General features: G+C 39.9%; 1 protein-coding gene across 1 annotated transcript; it reads left to right on the top strand.

Moving 5' to 3' along the window:
* The first annotated feature begins 102 nt into the window (after positions 1–102).
* Positions 103–27,739, top strand: LOC147369523 (uncharacterized). Its single transcript, XM_086413824.1, is given in 3 exon segments — positions 103–252; positions 326–453; positions 26,263–27,739. Coding segments are annotated over 3 exon segments (1,755 nt in total).
* The last annotated feature ends 29 nt before the right edge of the window (positions 27,740–27,768 follow it).

Below are 27,768 nucleotides of genomic sequence, written 5' to 3'. Positions count from 1 at the left end.
GGGGGAAATACTGAGATACTCCCCAGAGCGTGACCAGGAAACTGTTCTTTAAATATGCTCTTATTCAGAAAACAGCACTGAATTGGTGTAAGAGCAGACCTGATGCCCGTCGGTTCCCCAGCTTTGTTTTTAGCCGGTCTTCGGCACGGAAATTGGGACAGTGATCTGTTCTATGAAAAACAGCTCTTGGCCACAATACTTCCAAATTCCACCTACAATAGCACCCTACAACCAGTGTCTTCTCCTGAGAGGGTGGAGAGCTGAAAAGGCTTAAACACTAAACACTAAATTCCTCACTCAAATCCTTCTTTTGATACAATTTCAGTATCCAAAGCCCCAAGAACCAAAATTTGAAAGACAAAAGTTGAATACAGATAAAGAAGTGAAGCTCTCAGGGCATTATATTTACTGGTCAGAAAACTGCCTAAACATATGGCTAATTACTGAAGCTGAGTACTGGATACATGGCGTTAATTACACAATTCTCTCAACTTTACTGTATGCCTGAATATTTCTCTAATAATTTTTTTAACTGTCACTTAAAATGTAGGTGGGGCAGGCAGGGATAAACAGGCACCTCCAGCTTTCTGGTTTTAAGACTAAGTGGGATTGGTAACTTCACTATGCCACTAAACACCAATCACCTCCTCTGTCCATCACAAACCCACCCCTTATTTCTTCCAAGGAAGTAGGGCAGGCTGCCTCTTGTTGTTGTTTTAGTCACTAAGTGGTGTCAGACTCTTTGGGACCCCATGGACTATAACCTACCAGGGTCTTCTCTCCATAGGATTTCCAAGTCAAGAATATTGAATGGATTACCGTTTCCTTCTCCAGGGGAATCTTGCCAACCCAGGGATTGAAACTGCCTCCCCTGCAGTAGCAGGTAGATTCTTTTACCATTGAGCTACCTATTTATTTTATTTATGAGCTGCCTATTTATTTACTGTATATTATAATTATAACAAAGCATAAATACTTCTATTATACTTCAGTTTTTAAAATAATTCTGCTTCAAAGCCTATCATAAAGTAATCATTGAAATGTGGCATGTCAAAAGTTACTCCTCTGCTATCAAGGACTATAAAATGAAAAATAATATATATCACCCCTGCCCTTGGGTTTCCTTGGTGGCTCAGTGGTAAAGAATCCACCTGCAATGCAGGAGCTGCAGGAGACACAGGTTCAATCCCTGGGGTCGGGAAGATCCCCTGGAGGAGGGCATGGCAATCCATTCCAGTAATCTTGCCTGGAGAATCTCGGACAGAGAAGCCTAACAGGCTACAGTCCATAGCGTCACAAAGAGTCAGACACAACTGAAGCAACAGCACGCACTCAATATTTATTGATATAAACTGTTTTGTGGGAAAGTAATATTTAGATATCTAAATATTTGGATATCCTGAAGATGAGAAAGTCTAAAAACTTTTTTCCTGTGTATAATATTACTGCTGCTGCTGCTGCTAAGTCACTTCAGTCGTGTCTGACTCTGTGCGACCTCATAGATGGCAGCCCACCAGGCGCCCCTGTCCCTGGGATTCTCCAGGCAAGAACACTGGAGTGGGTTGCCATTTCCTTCTCCAGTGCATGAAAGTGAAAAGTGAAAGTGAAGTCGCTCAGTAGTGTCCAACTCTTAGTGACCCCATGGACTGCAGCCTACCAAGCTCCTCCATCCATGGGATTTTCCAAGGCGAGAGTACTGGAGTGGGTTGCCATGTTAAAATCATGAATTAACTTCTCTATAGCAGAACCCTTCCTTTCTAATATTTCATTTTGCCAGTTCGTGGGATTTTCTATAGTGTCTCCTAATTCAAGTATTTTCAAGCTTTTAATTAGGTCCAAGTACAACTTTAAGAGGACTCTGTGCAAAAACATTGTTCTGATTTCTGCTTGGGTTCTATTGCAAAGACTATTACTATAAAGCTCTCCCACCAAACTTGGCTGTAATCTGTAAATTCAAGAGATTGCTAGTCATAATGCATGAGTTCATGTTAGAGATCCTGAAGCCAAACAAGAGAATGATCTGAATATCCACCAGAGTTTGTCAGTAAAATGTTATCGTACTTAAGATTTTCTTAGTAATTAAGATTATTCTTTTGGGAGTATATTCTGTACTTATGGGAAGTAAATTAAAAAACTGGACATCACAATCACATTAAAGCAATTTTCATCCCATAATATTGCTTCATGAAGGTTTCAAATCAAGCCTAACAGAGTGTGAATTGTTTGAGGGTAGAGATCTGTATCACTCAATTTTGTCTCTGAAATATCTAGCTAAGCTCCAGGCACATAAACTAAATGGCTCAACTACTCTCAGTACACAACAGCCTATGTCAATCATTGTTTCTTTTTTAACCTGAACACTTTACCAATAGCACATTACTATAGAACTTCTCAAGTTTGTACAAAGTTTTTCTCCATAACATAATATTATATAAAGTGTCTCAGACATTTTTTTCATGAATCTTCACTCTAATTAACTCTATGCTGTGTTTTCTTACTCCTTTTTATAACTATGCTAATTTTTCTAGAATTACCTCTTTATAAAATCTTACTCTATTTCATCTTCAAAGTATAGTCCTCAGAACTTAAAGTCATGCTCCAGATTGGTCATAATATCCAAGAAGATGAGATCTTGCCTTTTCATTCTAAATACTCCATATCAAGTAAGGGTCTAAACTTGCATCTGGTTCTTTAACAGCCACATCACATAACTTTTTTATGATGGATTTAAAGCTAAAATTCATACGTGATTTTTTCCTAGATGTTATTAAGCCACAGATCAAAAAATCCTAGACTTTTACATTTAATTTTTTAAAGTCAAATTGGCTGAATGTCATTGTATTAAGAGCTAGCCAGTCTGGTTCAATCACATATTTTACATATCAAATTTCATATTCCTACATATTTGGTAAGCAGTCACACCAGATCTTCCTTTGAGCTGATGAAAAAAATTTCATCACATGTGGCTGAAAAGGAAGGCTTGCAACCACTACTAATCACCCTATCTGACATCATTTTTATAGGAGTGCCTAACCTAAAATAAAGATCTGACAAAGGCACTATCAACATTCACCAAAAAAGAATCTACATAAATCTCACATTATATTATAGTTTCAAAACAAAGTATTTCCAGATCATAATTATTTATATATTTTTTTAATTTTGATAAAAATTTCACAGCTATCACCCCCCAAAATAGCCATCTTTATTTTAAACAATAAAAATATCAGAATTATTGCCATGAAAAATCATAAGCATAACAGCATGTAATAGCTATTATTCAATACTGACTTGGAAATTCTAGACAACACAAGATAAGGAAGTGTGTGTGCATATGTGTGTATGTTAGAGAGGAGGATAAAATATACTGTCACTAATAGATGATAAATTTTTAGGTAATAAAATTTTCTATTCATAAAGTCCCAGAGAATTAAAGAAAAATAAATAGAACTGAAAGAGAGCTCAATGAGATGACTAAGTTATAAAACATAGTTTTCCTACATATCTGCAATAACTAGACAAAAAGAGGGATTTCAATCAATTATGGATAAATGAAAATGGATTTCTTCTCCATAAAACCTACCAAAAACAACAGAAGAATAGCCAACAAAAAGTAAAATTGTGTCTTTGATTAAACTCCTTTAAGCATTTGAACTTCAACAATAGTATATATGAAGAGAAGTTACCAAGTGCTAAGAAAATTGGACCAAGATGCCAGAAAATGCTGAGAGAGTATTCTTGCCATCTTGGGAAGAGCTGGTAGATTAGAGTTTTCCAAAGTAGTACTTCACAGTGAGATGTAAAACAAAAGATCCCTTATTTGAAACAAAAATATCTAAGTGCCTAAGTTAAATCAGGCAGGGCTTTTCCATAATCCTATTTGTCAGCACAAAATAGGAGAAAAAGCAGGAGTGAATGCACTAGTGAGCAGATGCACAATTATTTCAAGAGTGAACCTAAGTATGTGCTAAAATTAAGAGAAAACTGTGGAGGACAAATTGCTCTGCAGCTGCCAGTTCTCATTATTGGGAGATATGTAAAAGCTAAGGTATACACAAACCCCTCTAACAAATGGTAAACAGGAAATGCTCACTTTAGTCCAGAGCACTACTGGCCCATACATCTACATTTCCACCTGAAGATAGCTGGTCCTAAAGGAACTCCTCTCAAAGATAAATACTAATCAAAAAAGAGCCAATGCAGGACCTATATAAATATTACAAGAAGGAATAAGAAATATGAAACATAACAGATAATAACACACAGATCTCTAAAGGTCTCTAGTTAAAAGATGCATGAAACAATTTTAAAGAGTCTCAGAGAATTAAGAACTCAGGGATACAGAATTTCAAAAAAAAAAATGAAAATGCCACAGAAGACCATGAAAAATGAGCTGATACAACTCATGAAATAAGTGGAAGAGAAATATAAAATCAGAAATAATAGAATATAATAGCAGAAATTAGAGCCACATTGGAAATAGTAAAAAAGTGAACAAGCTCTGCTTGGTATTAATACATAGTTAAGAACAATAAGAAACACTTGAGAAGGCTGAGAAAAGTACGTAGAAAGAACAAACTTCCAGTTTCACCTCCAACACGTAAAGAGCTTAGAATTTATCACTTTTTTTCTTGTAATAACAAGAAAAGCTGGATACACGACTTTTCCTGAACCCATCAGAGAACTGAGTTTACAGGGAAAACCTCTACTATAAAATCTGGAAAGAAAAAAGTGAAAATGAAGTCACTCAATTGTGTCCAACTCTTTGTGACCCCATAGACTGTAGCCTACCAGGCTCCTCTGTCCATGGGATATTCCAGGCAAGAGTACTGGAGTGGGGTGCCATTTCCTTCTCCAGAGGATCTTAGGGATCAAACCTGGGTCTCCCGCATTGTAGGCAGATGCTTTACTATCTGAGCCACCAGGGAAGTCACCAAAATCTGGAGAAATAAGCAAATGCAGAGAGTCAACCAAGATCTGTTTCCATGGAGCAGAAGCCTCTAGAGGCACAGCCTGGTAGGAACACCCTAATGGAAATTTTGACAAATTGCTGGAGGCTGAGTTGTGGACTATCTTAAGAGTCAGAAACTCATGGAGGTCACAGTTGAGGTGAAGGGGGAGCATGCCTACTTTTATGGACTTTACTTTCAGGAATCCCACTAGGTTCTCAAAGTGAACATCCAAGAAAAATCTCCTTGGCTCTGGCAGGGAGAGACAAATAGTACTCCTTCTGAGGTAGGCCCAGAAGCTTCTCCTTTCTTCTTTTAAAAAACCAATTGTATGTAACAATATATATAAACATATTTCTGGGCTTATAATATATAGAAATGAAACAAAATTGCCAATTATAGTACAAAGGAGGTAGATGGAAGAACAGCTGTAATGGATAAGGAAATTCCAATGCAGGGCAATAAATTAACAGAACCAGAAATGGGAAATGAGAAACACTATAAATATATAATTGCTTTCCTTTTTCCCTCAACATCTTTAAAAGACATAAAATTATATAATGTAATAATTGTTAACAATGTACTTACTGTTGGGCTTGTAATATACAGAGATGTGTATTGCTTTCCTGTAGCTGCTGCAAAAAAGTTACCACACATTAGGTGGCTTAAAACAGTTTTTCTCATAGTTTTGGAGGGGAGAAATTCAAACTTAAGGTGTTGGCGAGGCTGCACCCCTTCTGGAAGCTCTAGCAGAGATTTCATTTCTTGCCGCATACAGCTTTTGATGGCTGTGTTCATGACTCCACTATGCTTCTATCTTCACATGGCCTTCCCTCTGTGTCTGTGTCCTCCCTTATTCTCTCTCTTATAAAAAAACACTTCTCTTTGGAATTAGTGCCCACCTGGGAAATTCAGGATAAACTCCTCATCCCAAGATCCTTAACTTAATTACATCTTCAAAGTCCTTTTTTTCCCCAATAGGTCACACTCACAGGTTCCAAGGGTTAGGAAGTGGACATACTTTTTGGAGGCCACAATTCAACCCACTACAAGATGTAATACATATAATAATAGAACAAAGAAGAAGAAAGAAAAAGAGTTATATAGGAGTAATATCTTTATACCTTAATAGATTTAAGTTAATATAAATCTGAAGGAGATATTGATATTATAATGTATATAATAAACTCTAGAGAAACCACTGAGAAAATAACTCAAAAATACAGTTTAAAACCCATTAAAGGAATTAAAATGTTACATTTGAAAATATTCACTTAATAAAAATATTGGTAAAGGAGGAATATAAAAACAAAGAAGAATTAAGACATAAAGAAACCAAAAGTAAAATGGCAGACAAGAGGCAATTGCAGAGCAGTTTGCCTATATGCACCCCTCTTGTGCCATGGTAGAAAGACTTTTTTCCTTCCCCATTAAAAATAGATACAACAGGCACAGTGGAAAAGAATCCACCTGTCAATGCAGGGGACAAGGGTTTGATTCCTGGTCTGGGAAAATTCCACATGCCCCAGCACCACAACTACTGAGCCTTCACTCTAAAGCCCATGAGCTGCAACTACTGAGCCTGTGTGCTATGACTACTGAAGCCTGCAGTGCCCTAGAGCCTGCATACTGCAACTACTGAACCCTCATGCTGCAAGCAATGAAGCCCACATGCCTAGAGCCCACCAGGCTCCTCTGTCCATGGAATTCTCCAGGCAGGGATACTGAAATGGATTGCCATTCTCTTCTCCAGGGGATCTTCCTGACCCAGGGATTGAACTCATGTCTCCTACATCACAGGGGGATTTTTTACTGTCTGAGCTATCAGGGCAGTCCTACTATATGTAAAACATGGAATTCCCTGGTAATCCTATGGTTGGGACTCTGTGCTTTCACTGCCAAGGACCTGAGTTTGATCCCTGGTTGGGGAACTATGATTCCACAAGCCACAGTGTGGAAAAAAATAATAATAAATAAAATAAAATAGATAAACAACAAGGATTTACTGTAACAATTTTTACACAGGAAACAATTGTCTATAATGAAAACTAATCTGAAAAATTATATGTATATATATACACACACACATACATACACATTATGTGGGCTTCCCAGATGGTGCTAGTGGTAAAGAATACACCTGTCAATGCAGGAGACAAAAGAGATGCGGATTCGATCTCTGGGTCAGGAAGATCCTCTGGAGGAGGGCACGCCAACTGACTCCAGTATTCGTGCCTGGAGAATCTCCATGGACAGAGGAGCCTAGCAGGCTAGATTCTAGTTCAGTTCAGTTGCTCAGTTGAGTCTGACTCTCTGCAACCCCATGGACTGCAGAACACCAGGCTTCCCTGTTCATCACGAACTCACGGAGCTTGCTCGAACTCATGTCTATTGAGTCGGTGATGCCATCCAACCATCTCATCCTCTGTTGTCCCCTTCTCCTCCTGGATTCAATCTTTCCCAGCATCAGGATCTTTTCCAATGAGTCCGCTCTTCGCATCAGGTGGCCAAAGTATTCAGGTGGCCAAAGTATTCAGCTTCAGCATCAGTCCTTCCAATGAATATTCAGGACTGATTTCTTTAGGATGGCCTAGTTGGATCTCCTTGCAGTCCAAGGGATCCTAAGAGCCTTCTCCAACACCACAGTTCAAAAGCATCAATTCTTCAGCGTTCAGCTTTCTTTAAAGTCCAACACTCACATCCATACATGACTACTGGAAAAACCATAGCTTAGACTAGACGGACCTTTGTTGGCAGGGTAATGTCTCTGCTTTTTAATATGCTAAGATGGTCATAGCTTTTCTTCCAAGGAGCAAGCATCTTTTACTTTCATGGCTGCAGTCACCATCTGCAGTGATTTTGGAGCCCCCCCACAAAAAAATTCTCTCACTCTTTCCATTGTTTCCCCATCTATTTGCCATGAAGTGATAGGACTGGATGCCATGATCTTAGTTTTCCGAATTCGAGTTTTAAGCCAACTTTTTCACTCTCCTCTTTCACTTTCATCAAGAGGCTCTTCAGTTCTTCTTCACTTTCTGCCATAAGGATAGTGTCATCTGCATATCTGAGGTTATTGATATTTCTCCTGGCAATCTTGTTCCAGCTTGTGCTTCATCCAGCCCAGCATTTCACATGATGTTCTCTGCATGTAAGTTAAATAAACAGGGTGACAATATACAGCCTTGACGTACTTCTTTCCCAATTTGGAACTAGTCTGTTGTTCCATGCCCACTTCTAACTGTTGCTTCTTGACCTGCAGACAGATTTCTCAGGAGGCAGGTAAGGTGGTCTGGTATTCCCATTTAAGAATTTTCCACACTTTATTGTGATCCACACAGTCTAAGGCTCTGGTGTAGTCAATAAAGAAGAAATAGATGTTTTTCTGGAACTCTCTTGCTTTTTTGATGATCCAGTGGATGTTGGCAATCTGATCTCTGGTTCCTCTGCCTTTGCTAAATCCAGCTTGAACATCTAGAAGTTCATGGTTCACATACTGTTGAAGCCTGCCTTGGAGAATTTTGAGCAGTACTTTGCTAGCATGTGAGATGAGTGCAATTGTGCATTGCCTTTCTTTGGGATTGGAATGAAAACTGACCTTTTCCAGTCCTGTGGCCACTGCTGAGTTTTCCAAATTTGCTGGCATGTTGAGTGCAGCACTTTCACAGCATCATCTTTTAGAATTTGAAATAGCTCAATTGGAATTCCATCACCTCCACTAGCTTTGTTCATAGTGATACTTCTTAAGGCCCACTTGACTTCACATTCCAGGATGTCTGGCTCTAGGTGAGTGATCACACCATCGTGGTTATCTGGGTCATAAAGATCTTTTTTGTATAGTTCTTCTATGTATTCTTGGCACCTCTTCTTAATATCTTCTACTTCTGTTAGGTCTATACCATTTCTTCCTTTATTGAGCCCATCTTTGCATGAAATTTTCCCTTGGTATCTCTAATTTTCTTGAAGGGATCTCTAGTCTTTCCCATTCTATTGTTTTCCTCTATTTTTTGCATTGATCACTGAGGAAGGCTTTCTTATCTCTCCATGCTATTCTTTGTAAATCTGCATTCAAATGGGTATATCTTTCTTTTTCTCCTTTGCCTTTCACTTCTCTTCTTTTCTCAGTTATTTGTAAGGCCTCCCCAGACAGCCATTTTGCCTTTTTGCATTTCTTTTTCTTGGGGATGGTCTCGATCACTGCTTCCTTTACAATGTCATGAACCTCCATCCATAGTTCTTCAGGCACGCTGTCTATCACATCTAATCCCTGGAATCTATTTGTCACTCCCATTATATAATCGTAAGGGATTTGAGTTACGTCATACCTGAATGGTCTAAGGGTTTTCCCTACTTTCTTCAATTTAAGTCTGAATCACTGAAATAAGGAGTTCATGATCTATGCCACAGTCATCTCCTGGCCTTGTTTTTGCTGACTGTATAGAGCTTCTTCATCTTCAGCTGCAAAGAATATAATCAATCTGATTTCAGTATTGACCATCTGGTGATGTCCATGTGGAGAGTCTTCTCTTGAGTTGTTGGAAGAGGGTGTTTGCTATAACCAGTGCATTCTCTTGGAAAAACTGTTAGCCTTTGCCCTGCTTCATTTTGTACACCAAGGCCAAATTTGCCTGTTACTTCAGGTATCTCTTGACTTCCTACTCTTGCATTTCAGTCCCTTCATTGCAGATGAAGAGGACATCTTTTTTGTGTGCTAGTTCCAGAACATCTTGTAGGTCTTCACAGAACCTTCAACTTCAGCTTCTTCAGCATTACTGGTTGTGGCATAGACTTGGATTACTGTGATATTGAATGGTTTTCCTTGGAAACAAGCAGGGATCATTCTGTCATTTTTGAGACTGCACCCAAGTAATACATTTCCGACTCTTTTGTTGACTATGAGGGTTATTCCATTTCTTCTAAGGGATCCTTGCCCACAGTAGTAGATATAATGGTCATCTGAGTTAAATTCGCCCATTTCAGTCCAATTTAGTTCAGTTCAGTTCAGTCATTCACTCATGTCTGACTCTTTGCGACCCCATGAACAACAGCACACCAGGCCACCCTGTCCATCACCAACTCCCGGAGTTTACCCAAACTCATGTCCATTGAGTCGGTGATGCCATCTAACCATCTCATCCTCCGTCTTCCCCTTCTCCTCCTGCCTTCAGTCTTTCCCAACATCAGGGTCTTCTCAAATGAGTCAGTTCTTCACATCAGGTGGCCAAAGTATTGGAGTTTCAGCTTCATCAGCAGTCCTTCCAATGAACACCCAGGACTGATCTCTTTTAGGATGGATTGGTTGGACCTCCTTGCAGTCCAAGGGACTCTCAAGAGTCTTCTCCAACACCACACTTCAAAAGCATCAATTCTTTGGTGCTCAGCCTTCTTCACAGTCCAACTCTCACACCCATACATGACTACTAGAAAAACCATAGCCTTGACTAGACAGACCTTTGTTGATAAAGTAATGTCTCTGCTTTTTAATATGCTGTCTAGGTTGGCCATAACTTTCCTTCCAAGGAGTAAGCATCTTTTAATTTCATGGCTGCAATCGCCATCTGCAGTGATTTTGGAGCCCCCCAAAAATAAAGTCTGACACTGTTTCCACTGTTTCTCCATCTATTTCCCATGAAGTGATGGGACCGGATGCCATTATCTTTGTTTTCTGAATGTTGAGCTTTAAGCCAACTTTTTCACTCTCCTCTTTCACTTTCATCAAGAGGCTTTTTAGTTCCTCTTCACTTTCTGCCATAAGGGTGGTGTCATCTGCATATCTGAGGTTATTGATATTTCTCCTGGCAATCTTGATTCAGCTTGTGCTTCCTCCAGCCCAGGGTTTCTCATGATGTACTCTGCATATAAGTTAAATAAGCAGGGTGACACTATACAGCCTTGATATACTCCTTTTCCTATTTGGAACCAGTCTGTTGTTCCATGTCCAGTTCTAACTGTTGCTTCCTGACCTACATACAGGTTTCTCAAGAGGTAGGTCAGGTGGTCTGGTATTTCCACCTCTTGAAGAATTTTCCAGTTTATTGTGATCCACACAGTCAAAGGCTTTGGCATAGTCAATAAAGCAGAAATAGATGTTTTTCTGGAAGTCTCTTGCTTTTTCAATGATCCAGCAAATGTTGGCAATTTGATCTCTGGTTCCTCTGCCTTTTCTAAATCCAGCTTGAACATCTGGAAGTTCACAGTTCATGTATTGCTGAAGCCTGACTTGGAGAATTTTGAGCATTATTTTACTAGTGTGTGAGATGAGTGCAATTGTGCAGTAGTTTGAGCATTCTTTGGCATTGCCTTTCTTTGGGATAGGAATGAAAACTGACCTTTTCCAGTCCTGTGGCCACTGCTGAGTTTTCCAAATTTGCTGGCATATTGAGTGCAGCACTTTCACAGCATCATCTTTCAGGATTTGAAATAGCTCAACTGGAATTCCATCACCTCCACTAGCTTTGTTCGTAGTGATACTTCCTAAGGCCCAATTGACTTCGCATTCCAGGATGTCTAGCTCTAGGTGAGTGATCACACCATCGTGGTTATCTGGGTTGTGAATATCTTTTTTGTACAGTTCTTCTGTGTATTCTTGCCACCTCTTCTTAATATCTTCTGTTTCTGTTAAGTCCATACCATTTCTGTCCTTTATTGAGCCCATCTTTGCATGAAATGTTCCCTTGGTATCTCTAATTTTCTTGAAGAGATCTCTAAAGTCTTTCCTATTCTATTGTTTTCCTCTATTTCTTTGCATTAATTACTGAGGAAGGCTTTCTTATCTCTCCTTGCTATTCTTTGGAACTCTGCATTCAAATGGGTATATCTTTCCTTTTCTTCTTTCCTAAAATGTCAGTGTTCACTCTTGCCATTTCCTGTTTGATCACTTCCAATTTACCTTGATTCACGGACCTAACATTCCAGGTTCCTATGCAATATTGTACCTTACAGGATCAGACTTTACTTCCATCCCCAGTCTCATCCACAACTGGGTGTTGTTTTTGCATTGGCTCCATCTCTTCATTCTTTCTGGAATTATCTCTCCACTCTTCCCCAGTAGCATATTGGGCACCTACCAACCTGGAGGGTTCATCTTTCAGTGTCATATCTTTTTGCCTTTTCATACTGTTCATGAGGTTCTCAAGGCAAGAATACTGAAGTGGTTTGCCATTCCCTTCTCTAGTGGGCCACATTTTGTCAGAGCTTTCCACCATGACCCATCGTCTTTGGTGGCCCTACATGGCATGGCTAATAGTTTCACTGAGTTAGACAAGGCTGTGGTCCATGTGATCAGTTTGCTTAGTTTTCTGTGATTGTGGTTTTCAGTCTGTCTGTCCTCTGATGGATAAGGATAAAAGGCTTATGGAAGCTACAGTCCCTAGGGTCTCACACATGCATGCATATATATCTGAATCACCTTGCTATATACCTGAAAATGTTGCAATATTATAAATCAACTATACTTCAATAAAAATAAAAAGAACTTTTTAATTGGAGTTGGATAGGTGCCACATGATGAGCATGCTCCAAGCAGAGCATCCGTTGAGCCTGAAACAGGGAAATGTAGCCCCGCATTGTATATATACCTAGCAAAGGCTGTATGGACTCTTCATCTCTTGATAAGGAAATGTTCCATTCCTTATCAAGACCCATTCTATTTTCTTAGGTATAATTTTTTGTTGTAAGTTCACATATTTAAATAAACAACTCATTTTTGAAAATGTACAAACTGTGTAGCCATAACAATCCCACTTTAAAACAATTTTATTACTTTATAGCACAAATGTTTCTCAAACTTTATTGACTACATTTGACAATACCTTCTTTTTTAAAATAAGTTACATATGTACACCATACTGGTTCGCAGTTATTATAAAATACTGGCTATTTTCCTTGTGATGTGCAATATATCCTTGTAGCTTTTTTATTTTATATATAATAGTTTGTACCTCTACAGACTACTATGTTTGATTCCCTCCCCTGTTCTTATCCTTCCCCATTTCCCTCTCCCCACTGGTAACTACTAATTTGTTTTCTATATCTATAGATATATTTCTTCTTTGTTACATTCATTAGCTGGTTTTATTTTTTAGATTCCATAAATAAGTAATATCATATAGTATTTGTCTTTCCCTATCTGATTTGTTTTACTTAGTATAATACACTCAAGGTCCATCCATGTTGTTACAAATGGCAAAAGTTCATTCTTTTTTATGGCTTCATCTTCTTTATCCATTCATCTGTTGATGGACACTTAGGTTGCTTCTATTGGCAACTGTAAATAATATGCTACCATGAGGGCTTCCCTGGTGACTCAGACAATAAAGAATCTGCCTGCAATGCAGGAGACCCGGGTTCTACCCCTGGGTCGGGAAAATTCCCTGAAGAAGGGAATGGCTACCCACTCCAATATTCTTGCCTGGAGAATCCCATGAACTGAGGAGCCTGGCAGGGTACAGTCCACTGGGTCACAGAGTCAGACACGACCAACTAATTAAGCACACACACATGCTGCTATGAACACTGGGGTATGTGTATCTTTTTGAATTCATGTTTTCATTTTTTTAAAATATATATCCAGAACTGAAATTGCTGGGTCACATGGTAGTTGTGTTTTTAGTTTTTTGAGAATATATCATGCTGTTTTCCATAGTAGCCACCAACTTACATTTCCACAGTGTACGTGGGTTCCCTTTCCAAGACCCATTTTTATGTAGCTGAATGAGGGTTGAAAGACTGTGCACATGAGACTTCCCTTCTCAACACGTCATAAAACAAGCTTCAATAAATTTTTAAAAATTGATGCCATACAAAGAATATTCTCTGACCACAATGATATGAAACAAGAAATCATAACAAAAGGAAGTTTGAGTAATTCACAAATATGTAAAAATTAGATAACATATGCTAAAATAACCAATGGGTCAAAGAAGAAAGAACAAGGAAAATCAGAAAATACTCTTGCTGCTGCTGCTGCTAAGTCGCTTCAGTCATGTCCGACTCTGTGTGACCCCAGAGATGGCAGCCCACCAGGCTCCCCCGTCCCTGGGATTCTCCAGGCAAGAACACTGGAGTGGGTTGCCATTTCCTTCTCCAATGCATGCAAGTGAAACGTGAAAGTGAAGTTGCTCAGTCGTGTCAGACTCCTAGCGACCCCATGGACTGCAGCCTACCAGGCTCCTCCGTCCATGGAGTTTTCCAGGCAAGAGTACTGGAGTGGGGTACCATTGCCTTCTCCGGAAAATACTCTTAAATGACCAAAAATGGAAACACAACATATGAAAACTTATGGGATGCAACTAAAACAATGCTTATAGAGAAACATACAGCTATAAATGTTGACATTTAAAAAGAAAAAATACCTCATTTCAATAACCTAATCTTCTACTTTAAGACACAGTAAAAAGAAAAGCAAATCAAATCTAAAGCAAGCAGCTGCTGCTGCTAAGTCGCTTCAGTCGTGTCCGACTCTGTGCCACCCCAGAGACGGTAGCCCACCAGGCTCCCCCGTCCCTGGGATTCTCCAAGCAAGAACACTGGAGTGGGGTGCCATTTCCTTCTCCAATGCATGAAAGTGAAAAGTGAAAGTGAAGTCGCTCAGTCGTGTCCAACTCCTAGTAACCCCATGGACTGCAGCCTACCAGGCTCCTCTGTCCATGGGATTTTCCAGGCAAGAGCACTGGAGTGGGGTGCCATTGCCTTCTCCGAAAGCAAGCAGAAGAAACAAAATAATTAGCATTAGAGCAGAAATAAATGAAACTAAGAATGGTAAAACAACAGAGTAAGACAATAAAGCCAAAAGTTGGTTCTTTGAAATTATCAACAAAACTGGCAAAACTTTAGCTAGGTTGACCAAGAGAAAAAAAACAGAAGACTAAAATTACTTAAAACCAGAAATGAAATAAGGGGCATTATTATTGATCTCACAGAAATAAAAAGGTTTATAAGAGAATACCACGAACAATTGTATGCCAATAAATAAATAGCTTATATAAAACAGACAAATTTATATAAAATACAAATACAAAACCTGAGTCAAAAAGAAATAGAAAACCTGAATGGATCTATAAAAAGTAAAGAAATTGAATACATAATGATGGAAATACACACAAAACGAAAACAAACAAATAGGGCCAAAAGTTACTATGAATGAATTCTACCAAACACTTAAGTAAGATTTAACACCTGTTCTGTACAAACTCTTTCAAAAATAGAAGAGAAGTAAACACTTCATGTTGAGGGCAATATTACCCTGATACCAAAACCAAAGACATCACAAGAAAAAAACTAGAGACCAATATCTCTCATAAGTATAAAAACATACATTCTCACCATCATACTAGAGAACCATACTCAGTAAAGAAATTATTCACTATCACCAAGCTGGAGTTATTCCAAGAATGCAAGGTTGATTTAACATCTGAAAAATCAATAAATATAATGCACCACAGCCAACATAATATTCAAAGGTGAAAAGTTAGAAGCCTTCCTGCTAAAATCTGGAGCAAAACAAGAATGCCCACTCTGACCACTTCTATTCAACATAGTATTGGAAGTCCCAGCTACAGCAATCAGACAAGACAAAGAAAAAAAAATCCAAATTGGAAGGTAAAATTGTCATTATATGCAGATGACATGATACTCTATAAAGAAAACCCTAAAGAATCCACATGAAAACTATTAGAACTGATAAACGAATTCAGCAAGGTATAGGATACAAGATTAACATACAGAAGTCTAGTGCATTTTTTTATACTAACCATGAAATATCAGAAGGAGAAAGTTTTTTAAAATTCTGCTTAAAATCAAATTAAAAAAAAAATACCTAGAAATAAACCTGACAAAGGAGATGAAAGACTTACTCACTTAATGGGAGCTATAAAACATTGACAGTGAAAACTGAAGATGATTCAAATAAATGGAAAGATATTACACGTTCTTCGATTGGAAGAATTAATATTGTCCAAATGGCCATCCCACCCAAAGCAATCTACAGATTTAATACTCTGCCTATTAAATTACCCATGATGTTTTTCACAGAACTAGAACAAACAATCCTAAAATTTATATGGAACCACTAAAGATCTGGAATTGCTACAGCAATCCCAGGAAAAAGAACAAAACTGGAAGCTTAACCCTTCCAAACTTCAGACAATACTATAAAGCTACAGTAATCAAAATAGCATGGTATTGGCACAATATATGGATTAATGGAACAGAATAGAGAGCCCAGAAATAAACCCACACACGTATGGGCAAAAAATCTTTAACAAAGGAGGCAAGAATATACAATGGAGAAAAGACAGCCTCTTCGGGAAGTGGTGTTGGGAAAGCTGGACAGTTACATGTAATCAATCAAGTTAAAACACTTGCTCATATCATACACAAAAATAAATTCAAAATGGTTTAACAACTTAAATATGACACACCACCATAAAACTTCTAGAAGAGAACATAAGCAAAACATTCTTGAACATAAATCATAGCAACACTTTCTTAGATCAGTCTTCCAAGGCAAAAGAAATAAAAACAAAAATAAATAAATGAGACCTAATCAAACTTACAAGCTTTTGCACAGAAAGGAAACCATCAATAAAACAAAAAGACAAGCTATGGAAAGGGATAAAATATTTGCAAACAATGTGACTGACAAGGGCTTAATTTCTAAAATATAAGAACAGCTTATATAGCTCAATATCAAAAAATAACTAACAACTCAATTAACAAATGGACAGAAGACCTAAATAGACATTTATCCAAAGAAGGCATACAGATGGCCAAAGGCACACAAAAAGATACTCAATATTGCTAATTATTAGGGAAATGCAAATCAAAATTACAAAGAAGCATCACCTCACACCAGGCAGAATAACCATCATCAAAAAGTCTACAAATACTAAATGCTGCAGAGAGTGTGGATAAAAGGGAACCTTCCTACAATGTTGGTGGGAATGTAAATTGGTGTAGCCATAAAGGTAAACAATATAGAGGTTTAGTTTATCTAAACACAGTTACCATTGTCATTGTTGTTGTGTTATACAGCAACTAATGTTGTTGTTGCTTAGTCCCTAAGTCATGTCCAACTTTTTGCAATCCCGTGGATTGCAGCACATCAGGTTCTTCTGCCCTCCACTATCTCCTGGAGTTTGCTCAAACTCATGTCCATTGAGTCAGTGATGCCATCCAACCAACTCATCCTTTGCTGCCCCCTTCTCCTTTTGCCTTCAATCTTTCCCAGCATCAGGGTCTTTTCCAATGAGTCAGCTCTTTGCATCAGGTGGCCCAAGTATTGGAACTGCAGCTTCGGCATCAAACATTCAGGGTTGATTTCCTTTAGGATTGACTGCTTGGATCTCCTTGCAGTCCAAGGGACTCTCAAGAATCTTCTTCAGTTCAGTTCAGTTGCTCAGTCATGTCCAGCTCTTTGCGACCCCATGAGCTGCAGCACGCCAGACTTCCCTGTCCAACACCAATTCCCAGAGCCTACCCAAACTCATGTCCTTCGAGTCAGTGATGCCATCCAACCATCTCATCCTCTGTCGTCCCCTTCTCCTCCTGTCCTCAATCTTTCCCAGCATCAGGGTCTTTTCAAATGAGTCAGCTCTTCACATCAGGTGGCCAAAGTATTGGGAGTTTCAGGTTCAGCATCAGTCCTTCCAATGAATATTCAGGACATAGTTCCTTTAGAACTGACTGGTTGGATCTCCTTGCAGTCCAAGGGACTCTCAAGAGTCTTCTCCAACACCACACTTCAAAAGCATCAATTCTTCGGCGCTCAGCTTTCTTCACAGTCCAACTCTCACATCCATACATGACCACTGGAAAAACCATAGCCTTGACTAGATGGACCTTTGTTGGCAAAATAATGTCTCTGCTTTTTAATATGCTGTCTAGGTTGGTCAGTGGACATGAGTTTGAGTGAACTCCAGGAGTTGGTGATGGACAGGGAAGCCTGGAATGCTGCAATTCATGGGGTCACAAAGAGTCAGACACGACTGAGCAACTGAACTGAACTGAACTAGGCTGGTCATAACTTTCCTTCCAAGGAGTAAGTGTCTTTTAATTTCATGGCTGCAATCACCATCTGCAGTGATTTTGGAGCCCCCAAAATAAAGTCTCTCACTGCTTCCACTGTTTCCCCATCTATTTCCCCATGAAGTGATGGGACCAGATGCCATGATCTTAGTTTTCTGAATGTTGAGCTTTAAGCCAACTTTTTCACTCTCCTCTTTCACTTTCATCAAGAGGCTCTTTAGTTCTTCCTCACTTTCTGCCATAAGGGTGGTGCCATCTGCATATCTGAGGTTATTGGTATTTCTCCCAGCAATCTTGACTCCAGCTTGTGCTTCATCCAGCCCAGTGTTTCTCATGATGTACTCTGCATATAATGCTTGCTGTTCCACATAATGCATGCTGACTCATAGCTCAGTTGGTAAAGAATCTGCCTGCAATGCAGGAGACCTGGGTTCAATTCCTGGGTCAGGAAGATCCCCTGGAGAAGGAAATGGCAATCCACTCCAGTATTCTTTCCTGGAGAATCCCATGGACAGAGGAGTCTGACAGGCTACAGTCCATGGGGTCGCAAGAGTTGGACATGACTTAGCAACTAAACCACCCACCACCACCACCACCACTTTGCATATAAGTTAAAAAAGCAGGGTGACAATATACAGCCTTTGACGTACACCTTTCCCAATTTGGAACCAGTCTGTTGTTCCCTGTTCAGTTCTAACTGTTGCTTCTTGACCTGCATATAGATTTCTGGGAAGGCAGGTCAGGTGGTCTGCTATTCCCATCTCTTTAAGAATTTTCCACAGTTGGTTGTGATCCACACAGTCAAAAGCTTTGGTTTAGTCAATAAAGCAGAAGTAGATGTTTTTCTGGAACTCTCTTGATTTTTCAATGATCCAATGGATGTTGACAATTTGATCTCTGCTTCCTCTCTCTTTTGTAAATCCAACTTGAACATCTGGAAGTTCACAGTTCACGTATTGTTGAAGCCTGGCTTGGAGAATTTTAAGCATTACTTTGTTAGTGTGTGAGATGACTGCATTTCTGCAGCAGTTTGAGTGTTCATCAACAACTTAAGTGTTTATCAACAAATTACTGGATAAAGAAAAGGTGGTATAAATATATGCAGTGGAATGTTACTTACTCAGCCAAGAAAAATAATAAAATAATGCCATTTTCAGCAACATGAATGGACCTAGAATTTGTCATACTTTGTAAAGTAAGTCAGATAGAAAAAGACAAACATCATATGATATCACTTGTATGTGGAATCTAAAAAAATGATACAAATTAACTTATTCACAAAACAAAAACATTCTCACACAGAATACAAACTTATGGTTACCAAAGGGGAAAGGCAGGGATAAATTAGGAATTTGGAGTTAATAGATATATACTACCATATATAAAACAGATAAACAACAAGGACCTCTGTATAGCACAGGGGACCATATTTAATATCTTGTAATGTTGCTATCCAGTACTTTGGCCACCTCATGCGAAGAGTTGACTCATTGGAAAAGACTGATGCTGGGAGGGATTGGGGGCAAGAGGAGAAGGGGATGACAGAGGATGAGATGGCTGGATGGCATCACTAACTTGATGGACGTGAGTCTGAGTGAACTCCGGGAGTTGGTGATGGACAGGGAGGCCTGGCGTGCTGCGATTCATGGGGTCTCAAAGAGTTGGACATGACTGAGCGACTGATCTAATCTGATCTGATCTGAATGTTGCTATTAGTCACATCTGACTCTTTGCAACTCCATGAACTAAAGCCCACCAAGCTCCTCTGTCCACATAATTCTCCAGGCAAGAATACTGGAGGAGATAGACATTCCCTTCTCCAAAGGATCTTTCTGACCCAGGGATCGACTCAGTCTCCTGCATTGCAGGCATATTCTTTACTGTCTGAGCCACCAGAGAAGCCCATTTTATTTTCTTGGGCTCCAAAATCACTGTGGATAGTGACTGCAGCCATGAAATTAAAAGACACTTTCCCCTTGCTGTCAGAATAGAAAGTCCCAGCCCTAATTCACCCACAAAAATACTAATTAGTAATGATATGTGTAATGAAATACCCTTACAAGAATTCCATAATCAAGTTAAGAAGTTGGAGTACCCAAATGAGTTTAAAACTTAAACAGCTGTATTGGAACAAATAAGAAGAGTAATTTTACTTTACTCACATCAGCCCCTCCCAGAAATTGGCATAGCTCAGCACCAGGAAAAAACACCCTGGTTCACTCTCCCATCATCAAGGGGAAGGAGAAGAGTAGAGTGTGCGTCCAATGCTTCAGCTCCTTGGAGAACTTCATGAGGGACTAGTTTCTATATATGGCCCTACTCAGAGAACTGATAGAACTGGCATAGTTTGGATGCCTGGGAGTCATGAAGAATAAGCAACTTCGCTGCTAGCAAAAAGGCAGCTAGCTCCTTTAGGAAGGAGGGAGAAAGGGCGTGAATCCAGCCCTTCTGGGTTCTGGAGGGCTGCTCAAGGAATTAGTATCTGTCCCACTTGACTTGAAACTGTCCAGGAACCACCATAGTTTAGACGCCTAATGGCCACTGAGAACAAACAAGAGTAGCTTGCTGCTGTAGAACCAGAAAATTTGAAATGCTACAGAAAGACAGTAGAAGGAGCAAGACAGATCATTTAAAAATATCTGATAAAGAGATGTAAAAAGAAAGAAAATAGTGAGCCCGCACTCTAGAGCCCACAAGCTGCAATTATTCATCCCATGTCCTGCAACTACTGAAGCCCATGCACCTGGAGCCTGTGCTCCACAACTAGAGAAGCCACTGCAATGAGAAGCCCACAAACTGCACGTAGAGAGTAGCCTCCACTCGCTACAACTAGAGAAAAGCCCACACAGCAACTAAGACCCAGCACAGCCAAAGATAAATAAATACCTTTTATAAAAAATGAAGAAAGAATGGTGAGAATTTCCCAAACCTGGAGAGGGGTTTGGACATCCAAGTCCATGAAGCCTCTAGGTTACCTCAAATTTTCAATGCAAGACAATCTTCTTCAAGACAAATTATAATAAAACTGTATAAAATCAAAGAAGCAGCAAGAAAAAAAAATTTATCTTATATAAGACAACTCTCATAAGGCTATCAGCAGATATTGTAGCAGAAGCATTGTATGCCAGGAAAGAATGGGAGGATATATTCAAAGAGCTAAAAGAAAAAATGCCAACTATGAAAACTTGACCCTACAAAGCTGACCTTCAGAAATGAAGATGAGATAAAGACTTACCCAAACAAACAAAAGCTGAGGGAGTTCATCGCCTACTATTAGATGTGCCTTACAAGAAATGCTGAAAGGAGTTCTTCAAGCTGAAATGAAAGGCAGCTAACTAATAACATGAAACCATATGAAAATACATGATACACTGGTAAAGATAAGTATATAGTCAGATTCAGAATAATCTAATACTGTAATATGATGGTGTGATAACCATTTAACTCTAGTGTAAGGGTTATAAAACAAAGGTGTTAAGAATAAATATAGCTACAATAATTTGTTTATGGTACAGAATATTAAAAAGATGTCAATTATGGCAACAAAAATAAATTAAGGGGAGAGGAAAAAGAGTAGAGTTTTTTAATATGATCAAAGTTATCAGCTTAAAATAAACTGTTTTATCTGTAAGATATTTCAAGTAAGCCACAGGGTAACTACAAAACAAACAAAAAACTATAGTAGACACATACACACAAGATAAAGAAAAGGGAATCAAAGTATACCCCAATGGAAAATCATCAGTTCACAAAAGAAGATAGAAAGAGAGGAAGAAAAGAACAAAGGAACAATGAAACAACCAGAAAACAATGAACAAGATGGTAATAGTAAGTTTTTACTTATCAAGAATTACTTTAAATGTAAGTGGATTAAATTATCCAATCAAAGGGCCCAGAATGGCTGAAAACGTTTAAAAACACACACACACAACTACAAGCTGCCTCCAAAACATCCACTTCAGCTAATACCCAGGCTCACATTCTCCAGGATAGATCAGATACTAGATCCAAATCAAGGGTAAGCAAATTTTAAAAGACTAAAATTATATGAAGTATCTTTTCCAACCACAATGGTTAAATATGTGGAAATTAAACAACACTTTTCTGGAAACCAATGGATCAAAGATGAAATCAAGGGAAAATTCAAAAATATCTTGAAACAACTGAACACGAAAACACAACATATCAAAACTTATGAGGTGGGGTTCCCTGGTAGCTCAGTAGTAAAGAATCGATGTGCCAATACAGGAGATTAGGGTTCAGTCCTCGGTCTGGCAAGATCCCACATGCTGCAGACCAACTAAAGCCCCTGCACCACAACTACTGAAACTACTGAAGCCGCCATGCCTAGAGCCCATGCTCCACAACAGGCGAAGCCATCACAATCAGAAGCCAAAATGCTGTGACTGGACAGTATCCCCCACTCGCTCACGCAGCAACAAACATAAATAAAAAAATAAAATCATATTTTAAAAAAAACTTATGAAATACAGCAAAAGCAATGCTAAGAGGGAGGTTTATTGTGATAAATGTCTATATTAAGAAAAAATGATCTCACATATGTGGAATCTAACAAACTTATAGATACAGACAACAAATTAGTGGTTGCCAGATGCACAGGGTGGGTGCAATGGGTGAAGGTGGTCAAAAAGGACAAACTGACAGTTATAAAATAAATAAGTCCTAGTGATATAATGTACAGTATGGTGATAAAGGACAGAAATGGTATGGACCTAACAGAAGCAGAAGATATTAAGAAGAGGTGGCAAGAATACACAGAAGAACTGTACAAAAAAGATCTTCACGACCCAGATAATCACGATGGTGTGATCACTGACCTAGAGCCAGACATCCTGGAATGTGAAGTCAAGTGGGCCTTAGAAAGCATCACTACGAACAAAGCTAGTGGAGGTGATGGAATTCCAGTTGAGTATTTCAAATCCTGAAAGATGATGCTGTGAAAGTGCTGCACTCAATATGCCAGCAAATTCGGAAAACTCAGCAGTGGGCACAAGACTGGAAAAGGTCAGTTTTCATTCCAATCCCAAAGAAAGGCAATGCCAAAGAATGCTCAAACTACCGCACAATTGCACTCATCTCACACACTAGTAAAATAATGCTCAAAATTCTCCAAGTCAGGCTTCAGCAATATGTGAACCGTGAACTTCCTGATGTTCAAGCTGGTTTTAGAAAAGGCAGAGGAACCAGAGATCAAATTGCCAACATCCGCTGGATCATGGAAAAAGCAGGAGAGTTTCAGAAAAACATCTATTTCTGCTTTATTGACTATGCCAAAGCCTTTGATTGTGTGGATCATAATAAACTGTGGAAAATTCTGAAAGAGATGGGAATACCAGACCACCTGACCTGCCTCTTGAGAAATTTGTATGCAGGTCAGGAAGCAACAATTAGAACTGGACATGGAACAACAGACTGGTTCCAAATAAGAAAAGGAGTACGTCAAGGCTGTATATTGTCACCCTGCTTATTTAACTTATATGTAGAGTACATCATGAGAAACCCTGGGCTGGAAGAAACACAAACTGGAATCAAGATTGCCAGGAGAAATATCAATAACCTCAGATATGCAGATGACACCACCCTTATGGCAGAAAGTGAAGAGGAACTAAAAAGCCTCTTGATGAAAGTGAAAGAGGAGAGTGAAAAAGTTGGCTTAAAGCTCAACATTCAGAAAATGAAGATCACAGCATCCGGTCCCATCACTTTATGGGAAATAGATGGAGAAACAGTGGAAACAGTGTCAGACTTTATTTTGGGGGGCTCCAAAATCAGTGCAGATGGTGACTGCAGCCATGAAATTAAAATGCTTACTCCTTGGAAGGAAAGTTATGACCAACCTAGATAGCATATTAAAAAGCAGAGACATTACTTTGCCAACAAAGGTTTGTCTAGTCAAGGCTATGGTTTTTCCTGTGGTCATGTATGGGTGTGAGAGTTGGACTGTGAAGAAGGCTGAGCACCAAAGAATTGATGCTTTTGAAGTGTGGTGTTGGAGAAGACTCTTGAGAGTCCCTTGGACTGCAAGGAGATCCAACCAGTCCATTCTGAAGATCAGCCCTGGGATTTCTTTGGAAGGAATGATGCTAAAGCTGAAACTCCAGTACTTTGGCCACCTCATGTGAAGAGTTGACTCATTGGAAAAGACTCTGATGCTGGGAGGGATTGGGGGCAGGAGGAGAAGGGGACAAAAGAGGTTGAGATGGCTGGATGGCATCACTGACTCGATGGATGTGAGTCTGGGTGAACTCTGGGAGTTGGTGATGGACAGGGAGGCCTGGCGTGCTGCAATTCATGGGGTCGCAAAGAGTTGGACATGACTGAGCGACTGAACTGAACTGAACTGATGGTGATTATAGTTAATAATGCTGTATTATATATTTGAAAGATGCTAAAGAAAGGATCTTAAAGGTTCTCATTGAAAAAATTTTTGTAACTATGTATAGTGATGAATGTTAACTAGATTTATTGTGGTAATCATTTCACAGTATACACAGATACTGAATCATTACATTGTACACCTGAAATTAATATCAATTATACTTCAGTTTTTTAATTAAATTAAATTTAAATATTTTTAAATGAATTAATTAATGAATGTTCAGTATAAAACTTGGGAAGATATCCCTAAATAAACTTAAGAGACTTTAAAATCCATAACAGGAAACAGAGAAATTTTAAAAATACTTTTATATGGCAAAATATATCCTAAACAAATCAATATATAGGAGGAAAAATATCTGTGATATAGATGGGAGATAAAAGCTAATTATTGACAAAGAACTTTCCCAAATTGAAAAACAACCAAAAAATTTAACTGACAAATCAATGAAAACCAAATGCTGATGACATTATGCTCAGGAATTAAAATTAAATAAATAAAAAAAATAAAATACAAGAACTAAAATTAAAGTAACAAAGATACCATTTTATATATATCACATTGGCAGAATGTAAGACCTCTATTGCTTTTAAAGATAAAAGGGAGAGTGCTCAAACTTCTTGGTGGAGATGAAAAGAAATTCAAAATTTTGGGAAAGTAATCTAGAAACATATATTTAAATTAAAATTATTCATACTCTTAGATTCATCAATATCTGAAAATGAATTTTATACAAATAAAGGCACAAATATTTTAGGAATATGTAAAATGATATTACAGCATGGTTTGCTGTTGCTAAGTCGCTTCAGTCGTGTCCAACTCTGTGTGACCCCATAGACGGCAGCTCACCAGGCTCCCCCATCCCTGGGATTCTCCAGGCAAGAACACTGGAATGGGTTGCCATTTCCTTTTCCAATGCATGAAAGTGAAAAGTGAAAGTGAAGTGGCTCAGTCGTGTCCGACTCTGAGCAACTGCAGCCTACCAAGCTCCTCCGTCCATGGGAGTTTCCAGGCAAGAGTACTGGAGTGGGGTGCCATTGCCTTCTCCACAGCATGGTTTATGAGGGCAAAAAAACACAAAGTACTCATCAACTGGTGAATAACTGATAAATTATATAAATGATATCATATAAACGGTACATCCACACTACAGAGTACTACACAGCTATTAAATGAATCAGGGATTTCCACAAAGTACTGGTGACTGTGAAATGTAAAATGCAGTATCTATGCTAACAAAATTTCCAAAAGAAACAATAATAAAAACCCACCACATGTATGCATGTATGTGAATAATTATGTAACTGCAAATAAAAATGTTAAAGGAAAATCATAAAGTTTTTCAGATTGTATACAGACAGGGGAATGGTGATGTGCCAGAGTAAAACAAGGAAGGAGCAAACAAAAAAGATTCTTTAAGAAGGAAGAAAAATGCATCTTTAAAAAAAACTTTATGTAAAAAGTTATGGCCACATTCAAAACAAAATCTGTATGTGGGCATATCTATAAATTTTAAAGACACAGATTTTAAAATGTTTAATTATGGTTTTCTAGATGCTTAAGTACTCACAATGTGGAGTTTCTTGAAAAATGCTTATGTAAGCAATAAATATTTTTAAACTGTCAAGAATTCAACAAAAGCAAATAATTAGCATTATGACCAATACTGTGTTTTTTTACTAATATTTAATTTGAAGATTAATGGAACTCATGATGTCAGTAACACTCATTAAAACCATAATGACAAGTAAATTAAAGAATGACCTTAAAACTGAGATTGAAGAATCTTAAAACTGTGAGGGTGGCTAAAACAGCAAGAAAATTTAAAATATGACCTCACCTTTTTCAACTGCTCTAATTCTGCTTCTATTTCCCCTGGTCCCTCCGCAGAACTCAGACAAGGAGGAAGACTGGGGCTGAAGGCCATGAGGTCGGTCTTCGGAGGCCCCTCCCCAGAGCACACCCTCTGTCGCCTCTCCTGCGAGTAAGACCAGCTCCCCACCGCGCTGGAGCACACCAGCCTGGGCTTCACGGGCCCGCACGCGCCCTCGCTGGGCGGCGCCGAGCACCGCAGCGCCGTGTACAGCAGCAGCGTGAGTACCAACAGGCTGGACACCGCGCAGATGGCGATGATCAGGTACACGTTCACATCCACTAACGCCGTCTCTGCGCCAGCTGCACCAGACAACGCCCGCGAAGAGGCCTTGGGCGCCTGGCCGCTGTCTTCCAGCGACAGCAGCACGGTAGCCGTGGCCGTCAGCGCCGGCTCGCCGTGGTCCTTCACCAGCACCAGCAGGCGCTGGCGCGGCGCGTCCGCCTCGTCCAGGGCACGCGTCGTGCTGATCTCGCCGGTGTACAACCCCACGCGGAACGGGCTGCGCGAGCCGCCCGCCGCCGGCTGCAGCTCGTAAGACAGCCACGCGTTGTAGCCCGAGTCAGCGTCCACCGCGCGAACCTTCGCCACCACGTGGCCTGCGTCCACGGACCTGGATACCACTTGGCTCACCGCGCTGGGTCCTCCGCTTGGCCCAGGCGGCAGCAGCGCGGGCGCGTTGTCGTTCTCGTCCAGCACGAACACCTGCAGCGTCACGTTGCTGCCCAGGGGCGGCACGCCCGCGTCGCGCGCGCTCACCTGGAACTGCAGCAGCTCCAGCTCCTCGTGGTCCAGCGGTTGCAGCGCGTACACCTTGCCGCTCTCCGCGTGCACGGACAGGTAGCTCGACAGCGCGCGCTCGCCCACCCGCCGCTCCACCAGCGAGTAGGACACCAGAGCGTTCTCCTGCGCGTCCGCGTCCCGCGCCGAGACCGTGAAGATGTGGCAGCCGGGCGGGTTGTTCTCCTTCACGAACACCGTGTACTCGGGCTGCGGGAAGGCGGGCGCGTTGTCGTTCACGTCGGCCACCTCCACGGACACGCTGGCGGTGGCCGACAGAGAAGGTGAGCCGCCGTCCCTCGCTGTCACCACCACCTCATAGTTCGACGCACTCTCGCGGTCCAGGACGCTGTCCAGCACTATCGAATAGTAATTCTTGAAGGTGGACACCAACTTGAACGGGTTGTGAGCCATCAGGGAGCAGGTCACCTGCCCGTTGGCGCCGGAGTCACGGTCGGATACGCTGACCAAGGCGATGACAGTGCCCACCTGAGCGTCCTCTCTCACCGGAAGAGCCAAAGAAGTGATGGTAACTTCTGGAGCATTGTCATTTATATCTACTATTTCCACCAAAATGGTACAATGACCCGCCATTGGAATATTCCCCTTGTCAATCGCTTCCACGGATATTTCATACAATTTATTTTCTTCGAAATCCAATTTACCTTTTGTCCTAATTTCTCCACTGTCGGGATTTATGTAAAACGCATATAATATTGCAGGTGATACAGGTCTTCTAAATG

The sequence above is a fragment of the Bos grunniens genome, chromosome 7, assembly GCF_055505025.1.
Source record: "Bos grunniens cultivar Pamir isolate PY7600 chromosome 7, Bosgru_T2T1.0, whole genome shotgun sequence".
Classification (NCBI taxonomy): domain Eukaryota; kingdom Metazoa; phylum Chordata; class Mammalia; order Artiodactyla; family Bovidae; genus Bos; species Bos grunniens.
This window is presented reverse-complemented; position numbering and strand designations above follow the sequence as displayed.